Here is an 18,079-nt window from a genome sequence, read left to right on the forward strand (position 1 = left end):
GCCGCAAAACCAGTCCCGCGGCCGCCAAGCGAACCCGGCTCCGCACGACACTGCGTGCGCGCGCACGCGAGCGGGCGGCGGCGCTCTTTACGGCGGTAGCGTCAGTGCGTGACGCTCGAGCTTGGCCGCAATTTACACGTGGCTGTGTTGGAGGCACGTTGTTGCTGCTGCTGCCCCTACAGTCACTGCTGGCACTGCCCTTGCCACTACCAGTATGAAGCGACCGAGTGAGTGGGGTTGGAGAGCGGGTGTGGAGGGGCCTCTGTCTCTAATGGTTGACGAACCACCGGGGCGCTCTTATGTGGGAGTGGGGGAGCCTGTGGGTAGGCCGTCGCGCTGGTACCCAGTAGAAGCGAGGGTTGGAAGGCCCCACGCTGACCGCCGGCCTGTTTTACGAAAGGAAGACAAAAGTGAATTTCACTGGGGCGCTTGGGTGGTTCAGTCGGTAAAGCGGCTGCCTTCGGCTCAGGTCAGGATCCCGGGGTCCTGGTATTTAGCCCTGCGTGGACTCCTTGCTCAGCGGGGAGTCTGCTTCTCACTCTGCCTCTGCCCTTCCCCCTGCTCTTGTTCTGTGTCAAATAGTCTTTAAAAAAAAAAACGGAGGGAGTTTTTGACAGAGACAGAGTACAAGCAGGGAGAGGGAGAAGCAGGTTCCCCACTGAGCAAGGAGCCCCATGCGGGACTCCATCCCAGCACCCTGGGATCATGACCTGAGCCAAAGGCAGACGCTTAACCAACTGAGCCACCCAGGCGCCTAAATAAATAAAATCTTCAAAGAAAAAAAAAAAGTGAAGATGAAGCCTGGGCCTCCTGCATGAAGTGTCTGAGCCAGGTTGCGGGCCCAGCATTTTCCTCCCTTGGCCCACGTTGTCTGGCCCTAGCGAGGTCTTGAGTGCCACCTCTGAAATCCACTGTCAGGTCCTAACTTGTGATTCAAGTGTGTGACAAGAAGTGCCTGCCGTTTTGGGTCTCATGCTCCTGTGTGCGATTTCGGTCTACTATGGGAAGAGGGGGCGTAAGGAAGCTGGGCTCTGCTCCGGATATACTGTGTCAAATTGTCCCGAGATTTTAGAATGGCCTACATTTATTATCCACCATATATGATTCTTAAATTAGGTTTGAGAGTTAATTGCTAAATGGGAAAAGGGACGTGACCCCCGAGCAGGCACTAAAAACTAAACAAATGGATCTCTTGTGTCTAATTGTTTTGCGATGGGTTTTTTTGTAGAGTTAAAGAAAGCAAGTAAACGCATGACCTGCCATAAGCGGTATAAAATCCAAAAAAAGGTAAGTGCTCTGCTTGGAAGAGCTATATTAAAATAATGCAAAACTGATTTCTGCCCCACCTCTCCCCCACTGGGAGGTTTGGATTAATAGGATTTCACCTCATGAAATTGAGGTTAAATAGACTGTCCGTGGGCACAAGTTCTTAAACATCAGGAGTATAGCTGTGGGAAAGTGCAGTAATTTGGTGATAAGTCTATAAACTCTGATCAACATGTTAATGTCTGCAAAGAGTCTCCTGATGACATTTTTTTTGCATTTATGTTTTATACATAAATATGTATGCTCTCTATATGGTTACAAGTTAACTTTTCTAGGTTATTTTATACGTATAACCAATTTTAGCCAGGTACTCACAAGAATTTTTATTATAATAGGTTCGAGAGCACCATCGAAAATTGAGGAAGGAGGCTAAAAAACGGGGTCACAAAAAGCCTAGAAAAGACCCAGGAGTTCCAAACAGTGCTCCCTTTAAAGAAGCTCTTCTTCGGGAAGCTGAGCTAAGGAAACAGCGGGTAAGATGTTAATTCAAACTTTGAACAAGTGATGTGTGAGTATGTGTAGCTTTTCAAAGTAAAATAACACCAGATATTGCTTTGGCTCACCCATTTCTCTTACGGCTTGGACACAGCTTGAAGAACTAAAACAGCAGCAGAAACTTGACAGGCAGAAGGAACAGGAAAAGAAAAGAAAACTTGAAACTAACCCTGGTGTTAAGCCGTCTAACTTGGAACCTGTGAAGAAGGTAGGATTAAGTATCTTTGTGAATGAGGGTTCTGACGTAGACGTAAAAACACATACCCGGGGCAGGGGCTGCTGTGCGTCTTGGACAGAGAGTTCCAACTCTTTTATTAATAGAAATATCACCTGCAGTGCCCCTAGTTAGCCATGGAAAATGGAGAATCAGGTTGCACCTAAAGTGCTAATTTTGTGTCCTTCTTCCCTTGTCTTTATCTTCCAGGAATTTGGGCAGGGCAAAGCTAAGGACAAACCCAAGTCGGGCAAACAGAATCCGAAGAAGTTGTATTGTCAGGAACTTAAAAAGGTATTTTAGTCTAGGTCAGTGTCTAAAAATGGTAATGAGGTTGAAAAGGCTAGAGTTCTTTTTCTGACACCAACCCTGTAAATGTGGAAGTGGAGTTCACTTGAGCTAGATGAATCCTTTAGCAAGTTGACTTATTCCGCTTTTTAGTTTTTATTTTTATTTCTTTATTGTGGTTTATTCTACTTAGGGCCTTTTCTGTTTAACTGAAATATTCTTAAGGTTTAAAATTTTTGCACAGGAACAGTTCCCTATAAGCTTCATTTACCAAAATGGTACTTTGTGTTAAAGTAACGTGTTGATAGTGGTTTTTTAAAATAGAGGAAAATACATTAGAGCAAGTAGTGTGGAAACAATACTCTGTTGAAACCTAAGTGAAGTCAAGGGAGTGTCTTGGCATAGTTGCTCCCCAGAACTCCCATCCCCAATACCCGTTTTCCCAGGCTCACTCCCCTCTGAATAGAACATGACTGCTGCTCAGCAGCTCTTGGCAGGGCGGGGGGGGGGGGGGGGGGGGGGGGGGGGCCTGTCAAACTATGTAATTCACTATTGGAGGGTTATAGATTCAGACAGTGGAGGTATTTCCACTTTTGAAATCCACTTTGATGGGAGACCAGAGGCTTCCAAGCAAACCTATATTTTACTTTCCTGTGAGAAATGATGAACATGTGAACATTCTTCATGCCAAGGTGAAGACGTAAGATCCAACTCTGAGCTCACCCTGCTGCAAAGTGGAAAATGTCAGTATACTTGTATGGAGGGTGTTGCCAGAGCAAGGGATGCTCCTCTGATAAGTTTCTGCCTTGACAGGTGATTGAAGCCTCAGATGTTGTACTGGAGGTGCTGGATGCCAGAGATCCACTTGGTTGCAGGTGTCCCCAGGTAGAAGAGGCCATTATCCAGGATGGACAGAAGAAGCTGGTACTTGTATTAAATAAATCAGGTGAGCAAAGGGATGCCTTTTATGTTCCATATGCACTAGTGAGGTATGAGGAAAATATGTGAGCAGTCTGATTTTCACTGAAGACTGATAAGATCCAACTCTGACCTCAGTAAAGCCAGTGCATATGGTCTTGTTGCCAAAGACAGTGCTGGGCAATGGGATGGAGGTATTTTCTGTAAATGATTAGCAGGTTTCTACTGTTCTTTTGCCATTCAGTACTTACCATCTTGTCTTAAGAGTGTAAGCTTCTCTACTTAGCTTACTGTGCAATATATTGCACATAGGAAGTGATGGTAGTTTGCCATATTCCCCATATCTGCATAAAGTCTATATATGACAATATTTATATGAAGTGCACTTAGGAAACATTGGTTTGAGCATCAGGGCCAGGAAAACCCAGAATAGAAACTTGTGAAGCAGAAAGTAAGAATGGCATTCAGTTACTGTTGGTAACTCTCAGGTAACGTGGCTGATTCTGGAAACACAGCTCTAGAGTTAAGCTTGTAGGGTCATAATCTACAGGTTGACTTAATTCTGAAAGGGTGAGCCGTGCAGAAGGGAATTGAAGAAATACTGAGGTGTAGATACTGAACTGTTAAGATAAGGGCAGCATGGTAGGGAGCTTACCCTCTTCCCATCTTCCACTTAAATCCTTTTGAAAAAACTGAAGAGGCAAACCAGAGTAAAATCCAAAATTTATCAGATAGTGCATATTCATGTCAACAAAGTGACCAAATTGTAGCATGTGTCTTATTCCTAATCCCTATTAGATTTGGTACCAAAGGAGAATTTGGAGAACTGGCTAAATTATTTGAAGAAGGAATTACCAACAGTGGTGTTCAGAGCCTCAACAAATCTGAAGGACAAGGGCAAGATAATCAAGGTACTCTTTCAGTCAGTGGTGGGAAGTATGGTTCTTTCAGATTTTGGATGGCTGAAATATGATGAGTTTATAAGATCTTGATTAAAAAATGAGAACTCAAAGATCCAACTCTGATTTCATCCAGAGATAATCTGAAAGATAATAATGTGGTGATTTTAATAGCTGGGCTCTAGAGCCAGATTGCTTGGGTTTTTTCGGGTGGGTTATCAGAAGTAGTTAAACTAATTATATGGACTCTTAGCATTTGAAGGTAAGGAAGAGAGCTCCATTCAAAAGCGAAGTCTGTGTTGGGAAAGACGGCCTTTGGAAGCTTCTCAGAGGTTTTCAGGAGGCTTGTGGCAAAGCCATTCAGGTTGGAGTAATTGGTGAGTTTCAGTTCAACACACTTTGTCTTCTCTCTTAAGTGCCAAGGTTTTATTCATGTTAACAGTGTCTTGGGTTGGTGCTCAATAAAGGGCTTATTCAAACATTAGTTTCTTGCCCACTTCATCAAACACAAAAATTTTAATTGCTGCCTATTTCAGTGCTGTGCACTGTAGGAAGTTGACTTCTGAAAGTTCTTGGTTTATTTGAATTAATCATCTTTTCCTGCTCTTTGATTACTTGTGCAAGAAATGAAGATGCTAAGATTGGTCTTAGTGTTGAAGTGAAGACACTCAGATCCAACTCTGATCTTGCTGTAAACATCAGGCAAACCTAAGGCAGTGGAAATTTTATAATTACCAATACATAATGCCTTTTGTTCTGTGGATTTCCCATTTGTAGGTTTCCCAAATGTGGGGAAAAGCAGCATCATCAATAGTTTAAAACAAGAACGGATATGTAATGTTGGTGTATCCATGGGGCTTACAAGGTAAAGTGAGTTCTTCCATAATTGTGATATTTCATTATAGATGAGTAAATAATTATTTTGTTTTGGATAGCTTAAGGAAGACCATTTTCTGTTTTTACTTTAAAAGTGTCAGTGAAAGGAACAGGGTTAAGTCAGTGCTAGACTTAGGGAAGAATTGATTAGAGTGGAATAGCTCACATCTAGTTTGAAAGACAAGCAAATAGATTGAGAGAAGGGGAAGCTGCCTCAGAAGGGATGCTTGAACCCAATTCTGAATTGAAGTCAGCCAGGTGGGGGCACCTGGGTGGCTCAGATGGTTAAGCGTCTGCATTCTGCTCGGGTCATGATCTCAGGGTCCTGGGATCAAGCCCCGCATCGGGCTCCCTGCTCCGTGGGAAGCCTGCTTCTCCCCCTCCTCCTGCCACTCCCCTTGCTTGTGTTCCCTCTCTCGCTATGTCTCTTTGTCAAATAAATAAATAAAAAATCTTAAAAAAAAAAAAAAAAAAAGCCAGGTGGAGGGGAAATTTTCATTGCAGAGGAAATGGCATGTGTTTAGGGCAACACATAAGCTCTAACATGTAGTGTTTCTCTTTAGTAGGGGAGGAACACTGTTAAGAGTTTCAGATGAACATGAAGCAAATGATGATAAACTGGATCTGACAGACTGTGCTGAGTTTGTTCAATCCAACCCTGAGCTTCGTGTTGTCTCTCATCCTTCAGGTAAACCAGTGCTCCTATCAGTTACCATCCCTCTTGTTCCAGGTGCATGCAGGTTGTCCCCCTGGACAAACAAATCACAGTCCTAGACAGTCCAAGTTTCATTGTGTCTCCACTTAACTCTGCCAGCACACTTGCTCTGAGAAGTCCAGCAAGTATTGAGGTGGTAAAACCAGTGGAGGCTGCAAGTGCCATCTTGTCCCAGGCTGATGCTCGACAGGTAGAAGAACCCCCTTCCCTTGAGTTCTGTCTTCTCTTTCATCATAAGCATTTTAAGTAGAAGATTTTCAAGGTTTTTTTTTTTTACACTATATCACATGAATGACCTTTTTGGTTTTTCTTTTTTTTAAGGTAGTACTGAAATTTACTGTTCCTGACTTTAAGAATCCTGTGGAGTTTTTTACATCGCTTGCTCAGAGAAGAGGATTGCACCAAAAAGGTGGAAGTCCAAATTCAGAAGGTGCTGCCAAACTGATGTGGTCGGAGTGGACGGGGTAACACTTCTTTCTGTTGGCGTTTTGAGGATCACATGGAATGAAGGAACTGATTTTTGACAAATCTTGTTTTTAATACCAGTGCTTCCTTAGGTTACTATTGCCATCCCCCTACATCCTGGACTCCTTCTCCACATTTTAATGAGGGCATTGTGACAAAGATGAAACAGGGCCTTAATCTGGAAGAACTGGAAAAGAACAATGCACACAGCATACGTAGTAAGCAAGTCTTGTGTTTGCAGTCTTCATTAGCTGACAGGCAAATAAAAGGTCTCCTCTGTTTACATGAACGCTGTGTTCCTTCCCTAGCTATCAGGGGCCCTCGTTTAGCCAGCAGCATCCTTTTCCAGTCTTCGGGTCTGACAAATGGAATAATTGAGGAAAAGGACATACCTGAAGAACTGCCAAAACAGAAAGAGAAGCAGCAGGAGGAGTGGGAGAACTACAATGACCTTGACAGTGACCAGGAAAGTGTTGAAGCAGCAGCTGGTGTAAGTATGTTGCATGAGTTACTTAAGCTGAAGTAAGTTTTCTAGCATTAAAATGTCTAACAAATGGGAAGGGGCTGAAGGGAAAAATTAAACAGTTCATAACAGATTACAAAAAAAACTCCTTAAGATTTAAGTATTTAAGGCTTGCAATCATTAGTCTTAATTTTGTGTGTCCCATTATGTGTAACTTCAGAGTCTTTTTCCAGATATGTAATTCCTTGGATTAATGAACAGACAAGGGCTACTAATCTTGTACTATTTCTCTTTGTCCCACAGGAAAAGAGCTTAGACATGTCTGGGACAGAAGAGGCCTGGGAGGCACTGCCTGAGGAGTCTCAAGCAGGTGGGGCAACTTGGGTGGAGGGATTTACTAACAAAGCAGCATGGTATGGAATTGCCTTTTTTTTTTTTTAAACCTCTTTTCTTTCCTCCAATATAGATGAGTCAGCACCATCTTACATCTCAGATGAAATGACTGAAGAGGAAGATGATGCTTACAACTTCAGCACAGACTATGTATAATAGAACCTTGTCCTTTTATAAGGTGGCTTTTTAACATTTTGAACAGACTGCTAAGCTGTTGTGTGTTATGTACCAGTTTGTTACAGTATGATGTAAACTGTAAATTTTGTAAGTATGTATCATACGTTCATTTTAAAAAGTAAGGCAATGTAGAAAGTGTCTAAATTCTAGAAGAAGACAACTCCTCTCTTACACGATGAGTGAATAGAAGTATAGTTAATTATCTGGAAGCAAAAAATCAGATACCTATTGAAAAATGTAGGTTTCACTTTATTAACAGATCAGACCACAGGTTAAGGTTACAAAATTAAAACCAAGCAGCAGTGTTGAACTAGCTGTACCATCCCTGTCAGTCCGTTTACCTCTGGTCATTCAGCACGGTAGTAAGCAAACACTTGGTAAGGCAGATGGAGACATTTATAGTCTGTCTGGGAAGCTGACTGCTAGCTGGGATAGTTTGTCCTCTTTACCCAGCTGAAATGTCCCTTTTTCCATGGGCTGCCGCAGATAGATAGGCTTTGAAGCCTTGCAACTGTTACTTCCCACACATACTGTCTTCCAGGATTTCCTGAGAAATGCTTATAGTATAAATTATGTTTTGTTTTATATTGAGATCTCCATATGTCTTCGGATCAAGCTGAATTTGCCTGTCGGGTCTGGAATATACCATTTTTCCCAGACATCAGAATAGGAAGCAGTTCTTCCCCATGGCTTAAAGTGACCATTCCAATGGAGTAACTTGGCAGCCTTTACAAACTGGGGTGAATATCGTTTTCCAGCACTGGAACCTTACATTGAGAGAAAAAGAGCCAAATGATTGTACTAGTACTAGTCAGAAATAAGAATGCTACATCAAACTGCAGAAAACTTAAAGGAAATTAGATATATCCCGTCCCTGAGGATAGTCCTTCAGTTAATTCCTTATAAGCTTAGGCCTTTTGGTGAATTTTTCTGACTTACCAAGGTGGCGGACATTCCACATGGGGTCGATGGTAGAGTGCTGTTGATAAAATACGATCAGCAGGGGAGGTGTGGTGGTGCTGCCGGCCAGTGTTCTGCTGTACAGCCCCTCTCTTAGGAGAGATGACAAATGTAAGGTGTTAGTGGAAAATCCTGACAAATTAGCCTTAAGATAAGACCCCCAGGGTTGAAATAAGGGTCTTCACAGTGTGGTCAGCTATATACTTACTCTACATTGAGTTTCATCCATTTTTCCAGCTGGTTAGTTATATTTTGTTTTTTCCATTCTGTCAAGTTTGCAACAAAAACTCCAGGATTAAATGAGCAGGTACTGGCTTTCATGGAAAGTTTACGAATTCTTTCCTTTTTATAGTCAAGATAGCCAATGTAATTGTACTAAAACACAAATGGGATATATAGATATTTACTGCTTCAAACAGAATAGATCTATAACTAATAAAGAATATAACTAATAAAGAAAAAACCTGCTTATTAAACTACTTGGATTATCAGCAGAGGGTTCCATGTAAAGTGAAATCTCGGATTCCAAGTTAGAGTAGAAACCTAGAATAAACATACTAAGCTAGATGTTCAAGGAGAATTAGGTTGTCAAGTTCATTGACCAATCCATAGGAAAGCAACCTTGAGTTTTGGGATGAACTGAGGAATGTAAAACGCAGCAAAAAAGAAAGAGCTTCCTGATTTTGCTGCCGTCCCCCCATTACCCTGCATTATAGAGTGTGGAGCGTCTGTACAAGATAACGAATAAGTAACTCACTTGGTTCCCTGCTCCACGGATGACAACTTTGGTAGAGGCTGAGTCACAATCTTCTGAAAATGCAGCTGCATGTCCTGGCTTCAATGGTGTATTATAAAGGGCAAGAATATCCCCTGAAATAGACAAAGTGTAAGATTTACAAAAGATTTACACTTTGAGTTGCCTCAAGATGCCCATTCCTCCCAATTAGGATGACCTTTTACAGGATACCGTAAATAAAACAACCACAACCTCCCACACTGGACAGAGAACAGCACCAATGGTAACAGTCTTTGGTACCTTGCACAATTACATCATCATCCATATATATGGCCTTCTTTGCACTGGGAACCAGAATTGGCAAGTAGAACCGTGCAAAGGTTAACTGGGAAAGGAAAAGGAAAGAGGCATTGGCATAGGATTCGTCAGTGGCTAAGCCTTTATTAGGAACTCCCAGAATGCTTTTTGTACCCATGCAGAAGACCGCTGAAGGTCTCTTTTAAGAACTGCCCCACCTTGGCCCCCAGGGAGCTATTTGCAGTGCACCCAGTTACCCAGGTATTCCAGTCATTTCCTAATACAGTTGACCCTTGAACAATGCACAGTTTAGGGATAACAGCCTCCTGGACAGTCAAAAATCAACATACAACTTTTGACTCCCCCAAAACTTGATAACCTACTGTGGACTAGAAGCCTTACATAGAATATAAACAGTCAACATATTTTATTACATGAATTATATACTGCATTACAATAATGTAAGCTAGAGAAAATGTTAAAATCAAGGAGAAAACATTTACAGTACTATATCAACAAAAATCTGTATTGAAAAAATCTGCATATAGGTGGACCCTTGCAGTTCAAACCTGTGTTGTTCTAGAGTCAACTATATTCCCAAGTACAAACAAGGATGCACAGAACTCACTGGTTTTATGGATTCCCCCTGGTCAGGATCCTCCTTTACTTTCCCTTCCAAAAGTTTAGTGTCAAAATTCACAATTTTGTACCTGATGGTTTTCAAGGTACTGCCGCTGAGCCAGGACCTGATGAAAATAAAGCACCAAATTTCAGTTGTATATAACCACGTCCCCAAGACTGCAGCCTTCTCTTTGTGCCTTCCAAGGGCATAATGTAAGAGAAACCCTGGCGACCAGATACGTATCTTAAAGCCCGTTCACCCCTTCCCCTCTGCAAATCTTGGTTTCCTCATCTGCAGTGAGGGTGTGCCCATCCAAGTCCCTGCCTGAACCACAATTCTGTGGTGATGAATAGTGCTCCCACCGGGCTCACACTTGGGATCACTGCTGTAGAAAAACTCTCTGTGGAGTTGAGAATGTCCCATCACCACATGTGGTCCAACTCTTGTCTCTCCAAATACATGGTGAAGTCAGAATATGATGGTAGTGAAAGCTAATTATTGACAAAGTGGTAATCATACTATTATAGACTCATTAATTCACTGTAATGACTAATTCTTCCACCTGAGTCTAAGGTACTGTCTCTAAGAAAAGTCTATGTTCTCTAAAGTACTGCACATTTTTTCTGTAGCTATTCTAATGCAGTATTTGTTTTTACATTATTTTAGATGGTTTTGGATAAAATGGGAAAAATAAGTCGTCACAATTTTCACAGACTAAACATGAACCATGTAGAAAGCCACAAGGACAGAAATGTTTTAGAACTTTGACAACTGTTAACCTGTTAGAAAAGATGTTTCTTTGACTGAATTTCATAAATCTGAATTCAGAGCATTTTTAAGACCTGGGTGAGCTCTTGTTCATCAGCTTAGGATTCTATGATTAGTTACAATAATTGTAGTAAGGAACATTTACTGAATGATTATGTTCTTAGTGTTTTTTGTATATTTTCTCATTTGCAACACAATAATCCTCTAAGTTGGATATTTTCACCCCATACTTAGAGATCTGGAAATGGGCTCCAAGGGGTAAAGTAATGTTCCCCAGTCACTCGGAGCCAGGATCTGGATTCAGTGTCTGCTCACTTCACCACACCACCTTGCCATTGCTCCCCCATCCCATCCCACTCTGGACCTACTCAGGGTATGTCCATGAGATAAGGAACTTGTAACAGGATATAAATCAACATATTGCTTCTTTCATCGAGAAGCTCATTACCAAAACAGTATCCGCTTGAGTTAACAATGTGTATATGGCACAGTGATTTACATCTTGGCACAAATTCCTTGTATTGTTTCTCCTACAATAGGGACATGTTTATGATGCAATCACATGGAAAAATACGTCATATGTGCAGTTTTTGTGTGGTATAATTCCAACTGTATAGAAAAAGCATATACATACAGACATAAAGAATAAAAACATTTCCTGGATTGGCAGCTGGCCTGTTCTAGAGCATCCTCTAGAAGCAGAATCATCAGGCAAGCAGAGCTCACCGGAGATGGTCTGCTGTACCATTGAGTGTAACAATGTAGAACATCACATTGGAGCGAGTGTTGTGCTGAATGCTGTTTATAGCTGCAATGGCCCCCCCAAGCCTGTCTTCAGATGCAGCAATGACCACAGGAATCTCCTCTTGTCTCCCGTCTACAGCTTGTTGGGGAACATTTGGGACAAAGTCTATGGGCTGAAACCCCACAATTCCTGAATCTGCAAAGAACACACAAGGAAGGCATTGTGATACAATCTCATGAGCTTTTGATAGCCCAAGACATGAAAAGAGGTAAGGTGGGAATTATACTTACCTCATTCTCCCCTCATTATAATGTGAGGCATGTAGCTCAGAAACTCTTTCCTATATTTAACAAGGCTTTTGGAAAAGCAGAAGCATTAAAAAAAAAAACGATGGAGTGAATTCTGATACACTACTGGTGGGAATACAACAATCTTTCTAGAGTGTATTTTAGCAATTTGTGTCAAGAGCCTTAAATGGGGGGTACCTGGCCGGCTCAGTCGGGGGAACTGCAACTCTTGATCTCAGGGTCGTGAGTTCAAGCTCCACATCAGGGGTTGAGATTACTTAAATAAACGAACTTTAAACAGGTATATTGGCCTCTGAGCCAGTAATTCCCCTTGTCCTCTCTTAAGGACAAATCTGAGAAGTTAATCAGAGGTCACAAGTTTGTTTATAATTGTGAAAACCTAGAAAGAAACTAAACAGTTGTTTTTCAAACTATGAATTATGTCCCATAATAGGCATAAAATCAATTCAGTGGGTCACAATCAGAATTTGAGTAGGAAAACAGTTCCTGAATTGGAATAGAATTAGAAAAGTATCAGACTGCATCACACACAGCAACTCCTAAGTACTGTTTCATAAGGGTTCTTTTCTGCCTTTTATAATATATATTCATTCATTTACATTCGTTGAACACTGAGCACCTAATATGTGGAAGGCAGTATGTAGGCACTGGGGTTGTAGCCATGAATAAAGCAGACAAATCTCTGCCATCATGAAGGGTAGACAATAAGCAAGGACACATGTATACTTGTGTGCTATATGTAACATGTTTCTTGTGGGGGTGCCATCAAAAAGAGTCTGAGTCATTGTACCAAGACTATTTCTTGTGGAAACAAGCTATGGGGTATTAAAATTATGTATGAGGAGTATCTACCATCATGGTGACTTGCTTCAGATACAATCACATGGAAAACCTGTCATGTGCAGTTTATAAAGTGCATAATCTCATAACAGAAAAACTATATACACAGGAAGAGAAACCCAGGAAGGTACTATGCCAAAATTTTAATGATAGGTATCTCTAAGTAATGAAATCATGTATTCAATGAAAATTTATTGAGCACCTCCTGTGTACTGGCCATCATTTATATGCACGGGAGATAAAGGAGTGAACAAATTATTCTCATGGAGCCTGAATGCTCTTTTCATTTTTATAAATGTTCCCACCAGAACATACATTCCTTTATGTACATAGAATATGTATATATATAAATACACACTGTTATAAAACATGCTATCAGAGCACTCAGTGAAGGTCAGGGGAAGGCTATTAGTCTTTTCTTGCTGTGGTCAACTATGGTGGGTGGCAACCCCAAAATGATTTTTGACAAACATCGTAAGGCCTCAAACATCCCTCAATACCAAAGCAGGAGCAATATGAACAACTAATTTAGAAGAACTGACAATGGAATTATAAAGTGATTTTTTTAATCAGTTGCTAGGCTTGATGGTTTTGTGTTTCTACTAGAGTCCTAGTGATATCTTCCACAGGTTAAAGGAGAGTAACCACACTGACACTAGTAAATAGGGCAGGCATCAAAGAGAAGTGTCACTCACCTGTCCCCACCTTCTGAAGCCCTGCCCTGCTGCAGTGTGAGCAGACAGCAGCCCACAGAGGCTCCCCTCAGGCCTCTGATGGGGTGAAAAGGGATCTGCTGTCAGATCAAACCCTTAACAAATCTCCACACAACAGGAGAAGGGGTGGGGGATGGGGCTGCAAGAGCCAGAGTACCACCACTCCCTTTCCCAGAGTCTAACAGCTTTTGTAAGGACAAGAAGAAGACTTCCTTTTCCTTTAGCCTAGTAATGTAACTTAGAATGTTGGGATACAGGGAACTCCGGGTCCTCAACAGATGCCAAGGCATTGGTAAGGGCTCCCATACCTGAAACCTCATTCCTTAGCAAACTGCTCAGGCCAAGGAAGTTATGGTGCAAAACCAGTAAGAAGAGAACGGCAGCCAGGACCAGGACGATGATGTTTACTGAAACACAGGAAAAGCCTGCATTACATCTCTTTACCTTCTGAGCAGCTATAAAAACAATGTAATTTATAGAAAGAGCATACCTTTACGGAATGACATCTTTCTCTTCTGTCTTATATAAATACTAGTTTTTAACCCTACAAGACAAAAACAAGCCCCCAAAGTCAGCAGGTACGTGAGAATTACCATCAAAATGCCTCAACACTCTTATTCAGGTAGAAACAACAGTATTTTCTGCCAGAAACTCATTTTGAATTAATAGTTTCCAAGAACCCAAATTTAGATCTGAATTTTATATAGTAGTCATGATAATAAAATACTTGCAAATAACGTGGGAGAAATAGATAGCTTTGTACATTAAATGTCACCAGATGAAAAGCAAAATAAATTCTACCAAGAGGAATACTTGGTAGAATACATTTCCACTATGGAAATGTTTTCTGAATGAATTTCTACTCAAAATTCCTAGTTAAATTAGACATGGACTCAGTTATCTATGATCAAAAAACCTGAGGTCAGCCTCATTGGTACAAAACATCCCTGTTCTGAGTTGTATCCCATTCGGCTTTAATTGGAATTAAAGAGAAAAGCATTTTCCAAATTCATTCAAAACTATAGCAGAGAGGGGTGCCTGGGTGGCTCAGTCAGTTAAGCGGCTGCCTTCGGCTCAGGTCATGATCCCAGGGTCCTGGGATGGAGTCCTGCATCGGGCTCCCTGCTTGGCAGAGAGCCTGCTTCTCCCTCTCCCTCTGCTGCTCCCCCTGCTTGTGCTCTCTGTCAAATAAATAAAATCTTAAAATAATAATAATAGGGGCACCTGGCTGTCTCAGTCAGTAGAGCATGTGACTCTTGATCTAGGGGTTGTGAGTTTGAGCCCCACAGTGGGTATAGAGATTACTTAAAAAAAAAAATCTAAAATAATCACAATCAAATGAGAATGTGTGTGTAACTAAATTAAATGATCAGATTTCTACAACATGTCTGGATAATGTTACCTTAAAAGATTTTATGCATCCAGGATATTATGATCTTACCTCTGAGACCTTTACCCTTTTCTACTTCATCCTCCCCCATGGGAGTACCTAACATTTACATAAGGCTATTAACTTCACAAAGCACTTTGAATTATAGCATATTTCTAAAATCAAAGTAAGTCTGAATTAATTTCATCGTAGAAGTGTGTCCCTATCAGACACTTGATTTCTCAAGACCTTTGAAAAAGAGAGAAAGATATTGAAGGATTGTTTTAAAAACTGGGGATTATCAGTCACACTACAAATTTGGGAGAAAATAATTTAAGACTCCTAAGAATAATCTAAAACACACACAGTCTCCCCCTCTCATTTCTTTCTACAGCAGTACATATAAAGTACATTATACCAATGAACTACTTCTCTAAAGAACACACATTATACCCTGAGCAGTGTGCCTATATCACATGGTGAGCTGAGCCTTACCTACAGAAACTGGCTGACCAGGAGCTGCTGGACAAAACTGTAGCATTTGCTGCTTAGAGCCAATTTCCACCAAGACTGGAAAAAACGATCCCCCTCGAATAAATCTCATTTACTTAATGGTACAAGAGACAATGTTTTAGCTCAACAATGTCCACTAACAGTTACAGATAGTGGATTGAGAGGTGTATGTATTTGTTTTTTTGTTGTTGTTTTTTGTTTTTTTTTTAAAGATTTTATTTATTTATTTGACAGAGAGAGAGAGATAGTGAGAGCAGGAACACAAGCAGGGGGAGTGGGAGAGGGAGAAGCAGGCTTCCCGCGGAGCAGGGAGCCTGATGCGGGGCTCGATCCCAGGACCCTGGGATCATGACCTGAGCTGAAGGCAGACGCTTAACGACTGAGCCACTCAGGTGCCCGAGAGGTGTATGTATTTGTGCTATTCCAGTTACCTACACACAAAAAACCACACTCCTAGCAGGTACTTGATGTACTTAAGTAGATCAGCAGGGCAGAAACCACTTACCTCTAAAACTCTTCCACAGTTATATATATGCAAAATGCCAATTATTATGAATAGGTCTGCTCCAGATTTCCTTTCCTGGTGCTATTCCTTGTAGTGAAATTCACTGATGTGGTTAGAAAGATTTCTCAAAACTTTACATAGACCCTGGGATGTGTAATAGTGGCTGTGTTTTTCTAAGAGTACACAGCTGTGAACAATGTGATCAGCCATATTCAATTGTTCACTATGGAAATTCATGTTTTTTGTTTGGAAATTATAAATAAAACCTTCACATTCCCAAATCACTCACAAAACATGCACACACGCATACAACCAAGGCAGGCATATCCAGAAATATGGGTGAAGAAATCTTAGGGAGAAAGAAAACCATTTTTTTTAACTTGCTAGCTACCTGCATTAGTCCCCACATTCTTGGCAGCTGTGCCTACCTTTCCACCTTCCCTCTTGCTAATATGTAGTCCCACGAAAGGCCATTCCACTGACACTCTGTAACCTAACCTCTGATTGTTTCCTTGGGGCAGCTTCAGCACTTTCCCTCTGCTGGATCACACCCATCAGCATATTATGCTTTTCTATCTTCCAGTTAATTAAAAAAAAAAAAAACACCATTACCCACATGCCAGTTGATCCACAGACCCATTTCCCTGCTCCCCTCACTCTAAAACCTTGAAAAAATTGCATCTCTAGCTCCACTCCCTCTCCTCCTCTCCAACCAGACTTCTGTCCCTACTGTTCCATTCAAACTGATCTTCTTGAGGTCACCAAAGACCAAGGTCATCTTTCTGTCCCCTTATCCATCCCCTCAGAGGCCATCAGGAAAGTTCACCACACCCCCTCCTCAATTATGAAATTCTCTCATTTGTTTTATTTCTGTCTTCCCAGACTAGAATGTAAGCTCTATGAGAACAGAGACCCCATTGAAAGTGTTTACTGATGCATCCTCACCATCTAAAAAACACGACTGATATTAGGCATGTGATATTTGTTGAATGGTCTTGTAAATAGGAGCAAGGGTGTTCTCAACTCAGAAAGGGAACATCATTTTTGATAATGAAATACATTTCAACATAAGGGCCAACACGGATTCCAACAAAGAGCTCTCTCAAATGGAACCAGACAGGCAATTTCCTTTTCTCATATCTTATAGCTCAAATACCATAAAGCCTCTACAGCAACTGCCACACTATGAAGTGCATTTAAAAAGGGATAACACAGGGATGCCTGGCTGGCTCAGTCTCAGAAGCCAGCGATTCTTGATCTCGTGGTTGTGAGCTCAAGGCCCATGTTGGGTGTAGACATTGTTTAAATAAATAAAACTTAAAAAGGTCGCGCGGGGGTGGGGGGGTAGTAACAAAGAGGGATAGGTCTATTTCTACATACAACACAAAGACGGTTAGGTCTCTGCCAGGCTGAAAGGCGGAAAGGCACTAAGGATATACATCCACTTTCTCCTACCTCTTCATCTGGCTAGCTACTTGGCTTTCAGGACTCATGGGAGACTCTCCCAAACCCCATATTCAGCTGCACCTGCCCTTAGCTCCCACATCTCCCAGGCCTCCCTATCCCAGAATAAATCTGGCTGGCACGTATTTCTGGGGTTAAGCCATTGTCTCCCTTGACACGCTCTGGGCTCTAGGAAGGAAAGAGCCTGGTGTTGGTCACAGCAGTATCCTAGGCCCACTGCATGGCATAGAAAAGGTACCGTGAATGTGTGAATGCGGGCGGCCGCCTGTCCCGGGAGTGCTGAGAATCCCACCGTCTGTGACCCTGACACGGAACACAGCATAGAGGCTAGAGGTCAGGGCTCCCCAGGACGGTTTCTCTCCGACACATGGGCACCGCACCTCGCTCAGAGTAACAAGGGAGGGCCTAAGTTTTTGAGGTAGACACACCCTTGAGAGAGAGGCAGAGCGAACCCTTGACGGGCCTCTATTGGGAGGGCCCGGTGCAGCCGGCGAGCATGCCGCACGGCCAACCTGGAGACTCACCGGGTGGGAGTATCTCTCCATACCGGTGCAGGGGCGTCCAAGGGCGGGTCCCCTTTTCGAGGAGAAGCCCTTTCTCTCGAGGATGTGGCCTGGGGCAGTCCCTCTAAATTTTAGCAGTCAGTAGGGCCCCCTTACGCTTAGGGGCGACGGGGGCGGTGGGACGCTCCGGAACCTCCCCCAAGGCCCAGAGACAACCCCCTCCCGCCCTTCGTTAGGGTCCAGCCGAGCCGTTCCCCTAGGACGCTCCCCGCGGCCGCCCTTACCTGCAGCCGGAGGAGGAGGAGCCACGGCCCGCGCCCCGGCCCGCCCCGCCAGCTCAGCGTCCGCGCCGCAGGCCCGGGGGCCCAGTTCGCCGCCGGGCCGTCCGCCTCCCCTGCACTCGGGACCGAGCCCACCCGCCCGCTAGTTCCGCGGCCGTCGCGCACTCCGACAACCCGAAGTCGGCCCACCGCTCGGACCGCGGGAGCGTGGCGCCGAACAGGCGCC

The 18,079-nt window shown here is 42.7% G+C and overlaps 2 protein-coding genes and 4 non-coding genes across 11 annotated transcripts; 5 read left to right on the top strand and 1 right to left on the bottom strand.

Moving 5' to 3' along the window:
* Window positions 1–99: 99 nt before the first annotated feature.
* Window positions 100–7,259, top strand: GNL3 (G protein nucleolar 3). 3 transcript variants are annotated; one of them, XM_032411449.1, is made up of 15 exons: window positions 100–227; window positions 1,229–1,287; window positions 1,662–1,799; window positions 1,916–2,029; window positions 2,246–2,329; window positions 3,137–3,269; window positions 4,040–4,152; window positions 4,394–4,517; window positions 4,918–5,005; window positions 5,747–5,921; window positions 6,053–6,195; window positions 6,278–6,414; window positions 6,505–6,686; window positions 6,963–7,029; window positions 7,126–7,259. In XM_032411449.1, the coding sequence occupies exons 1-15, from the start codon at window positions 215–217 to the stop codon at window positions 7,206–7,208; spliced, it is 1,653 nt and encodes a 550-aa protein (XP_032267340.1). In that variant the 5' UTR covers window positions 100–214; the 3' UTR covers window positions 7,209–7,259. The 3 variants fall into 3 exon arrangements, with proteins under 3 accessions (XP_032267340.1, XP_032267341.1, XP_032267342.1); XM_032411450.1 differs by lacking the exon at window positions 5,747–5,921 and adding an exon at window positions 5,580–5,704 and having other exon boundaries at window positions 6,057–6,195; window positions 7,126–7,230; XM_032411451.1 differs by lacking the exon at window positions 5,747–5,921 and adding an exon at window positions 5,583–5,704 and having other exon boundaries at window positions 6,057–6,195; window positions 7,126–7,230.
* On the top strand, window positions 2,979–3,052 carry LOC116637281. The gene has a single exon (XR_004300462.1). It is a non-coding gene; the product is annotated as a small nucleolar RNA SNORD19 (small nucleolar RNA).
* LOC116637280 lies at window positions 3,310–3,386 on the top strand. The gene has a single exon (XR_004300461.1). It is a non-coding gene; the product is annotated as a small nucleolar RNA SNORD19 (small nucleolar RNA).
* On the top strand, window positions 4,198–4,278 carry LOC116637284. The gene has a single exon (XR_004300464.1). It is a non-coding gene; the product is annotated as a small nucleolar RNA SNORD19B (small nucleolar RNA).
* LOC116637282 lies at window positions 5,612–5,688 on the top strand. Its single transcript, XR_004300463.1, has one exon. It is a non-coding gene; the product is annotated as a small nucleolar RNA SNORD69 (small nucleolar RNA).
* On the bottom strand, window positions 7,249–17,934 carry GLT8D1 (glycosyltransferase 8 domain containing 1). Of its 4 annotated transcripts, none has more exons than XM_032411454.1 (10): window positions 17,857–17,934; window positions 13,709–13,762; window positions 13,527–13,625; window positions 11,339–11,552; window positions 9,851–9,968; window positions 9,226–9,310; window positions 8,947–9,059; window positions 8,398–8,564; window positions 8,169–8,281; window positions 7,249–7,996 (listed from the first exon to the last, which is right to left on the bottom strand). In XM_032411454.1, exons 2-10 carry the CDS (start codon window positions 13,722–13,724, stop codon window positions 7,812–7,814), a joined length of 1,110 nt encoding a protein of 369 aa, XP_032267345.1. In that variant the 5' UTR covers window positions 13,725–13,762; window positions 17,857–17,934; the 3' UTR covers window positions 7,249–7,811. The 4 variants fall into 4 exon arrangements, with proteins under 4 accessions (XP_032267345.1, XP_032267343.1, XP_032267347.1 ...); XM_032411455.1 differs by lacking the exon at window positions 17,857–17,934 and adding an exon at window positions 17,594–17,834 and having other exon boundaries at window positions 7,476–7,996; XM_032411452.1 differs by lacking the exon at window positions 17,857–17,934 and having other exon boundaries at window positions 13,709–14,262.
* Window positions 17,935–18,079: the final 145 nt, after the last annotated feature.

This window comes from Phoca vitulina, unplaced genomic scaffold (genome assembly GCF_004348235.1).
Source record: "Phoca vitulina isolate PV1807 unplaced genomic scaffold, GSC_HSeal_1.0 scaffold13, whole genome shotgun sequence".
NCBI lineage: Eukaryota > Metazoa > Chordata > Mammalia > Carnivora > Phocidae > Phoca > Phoca vitulina.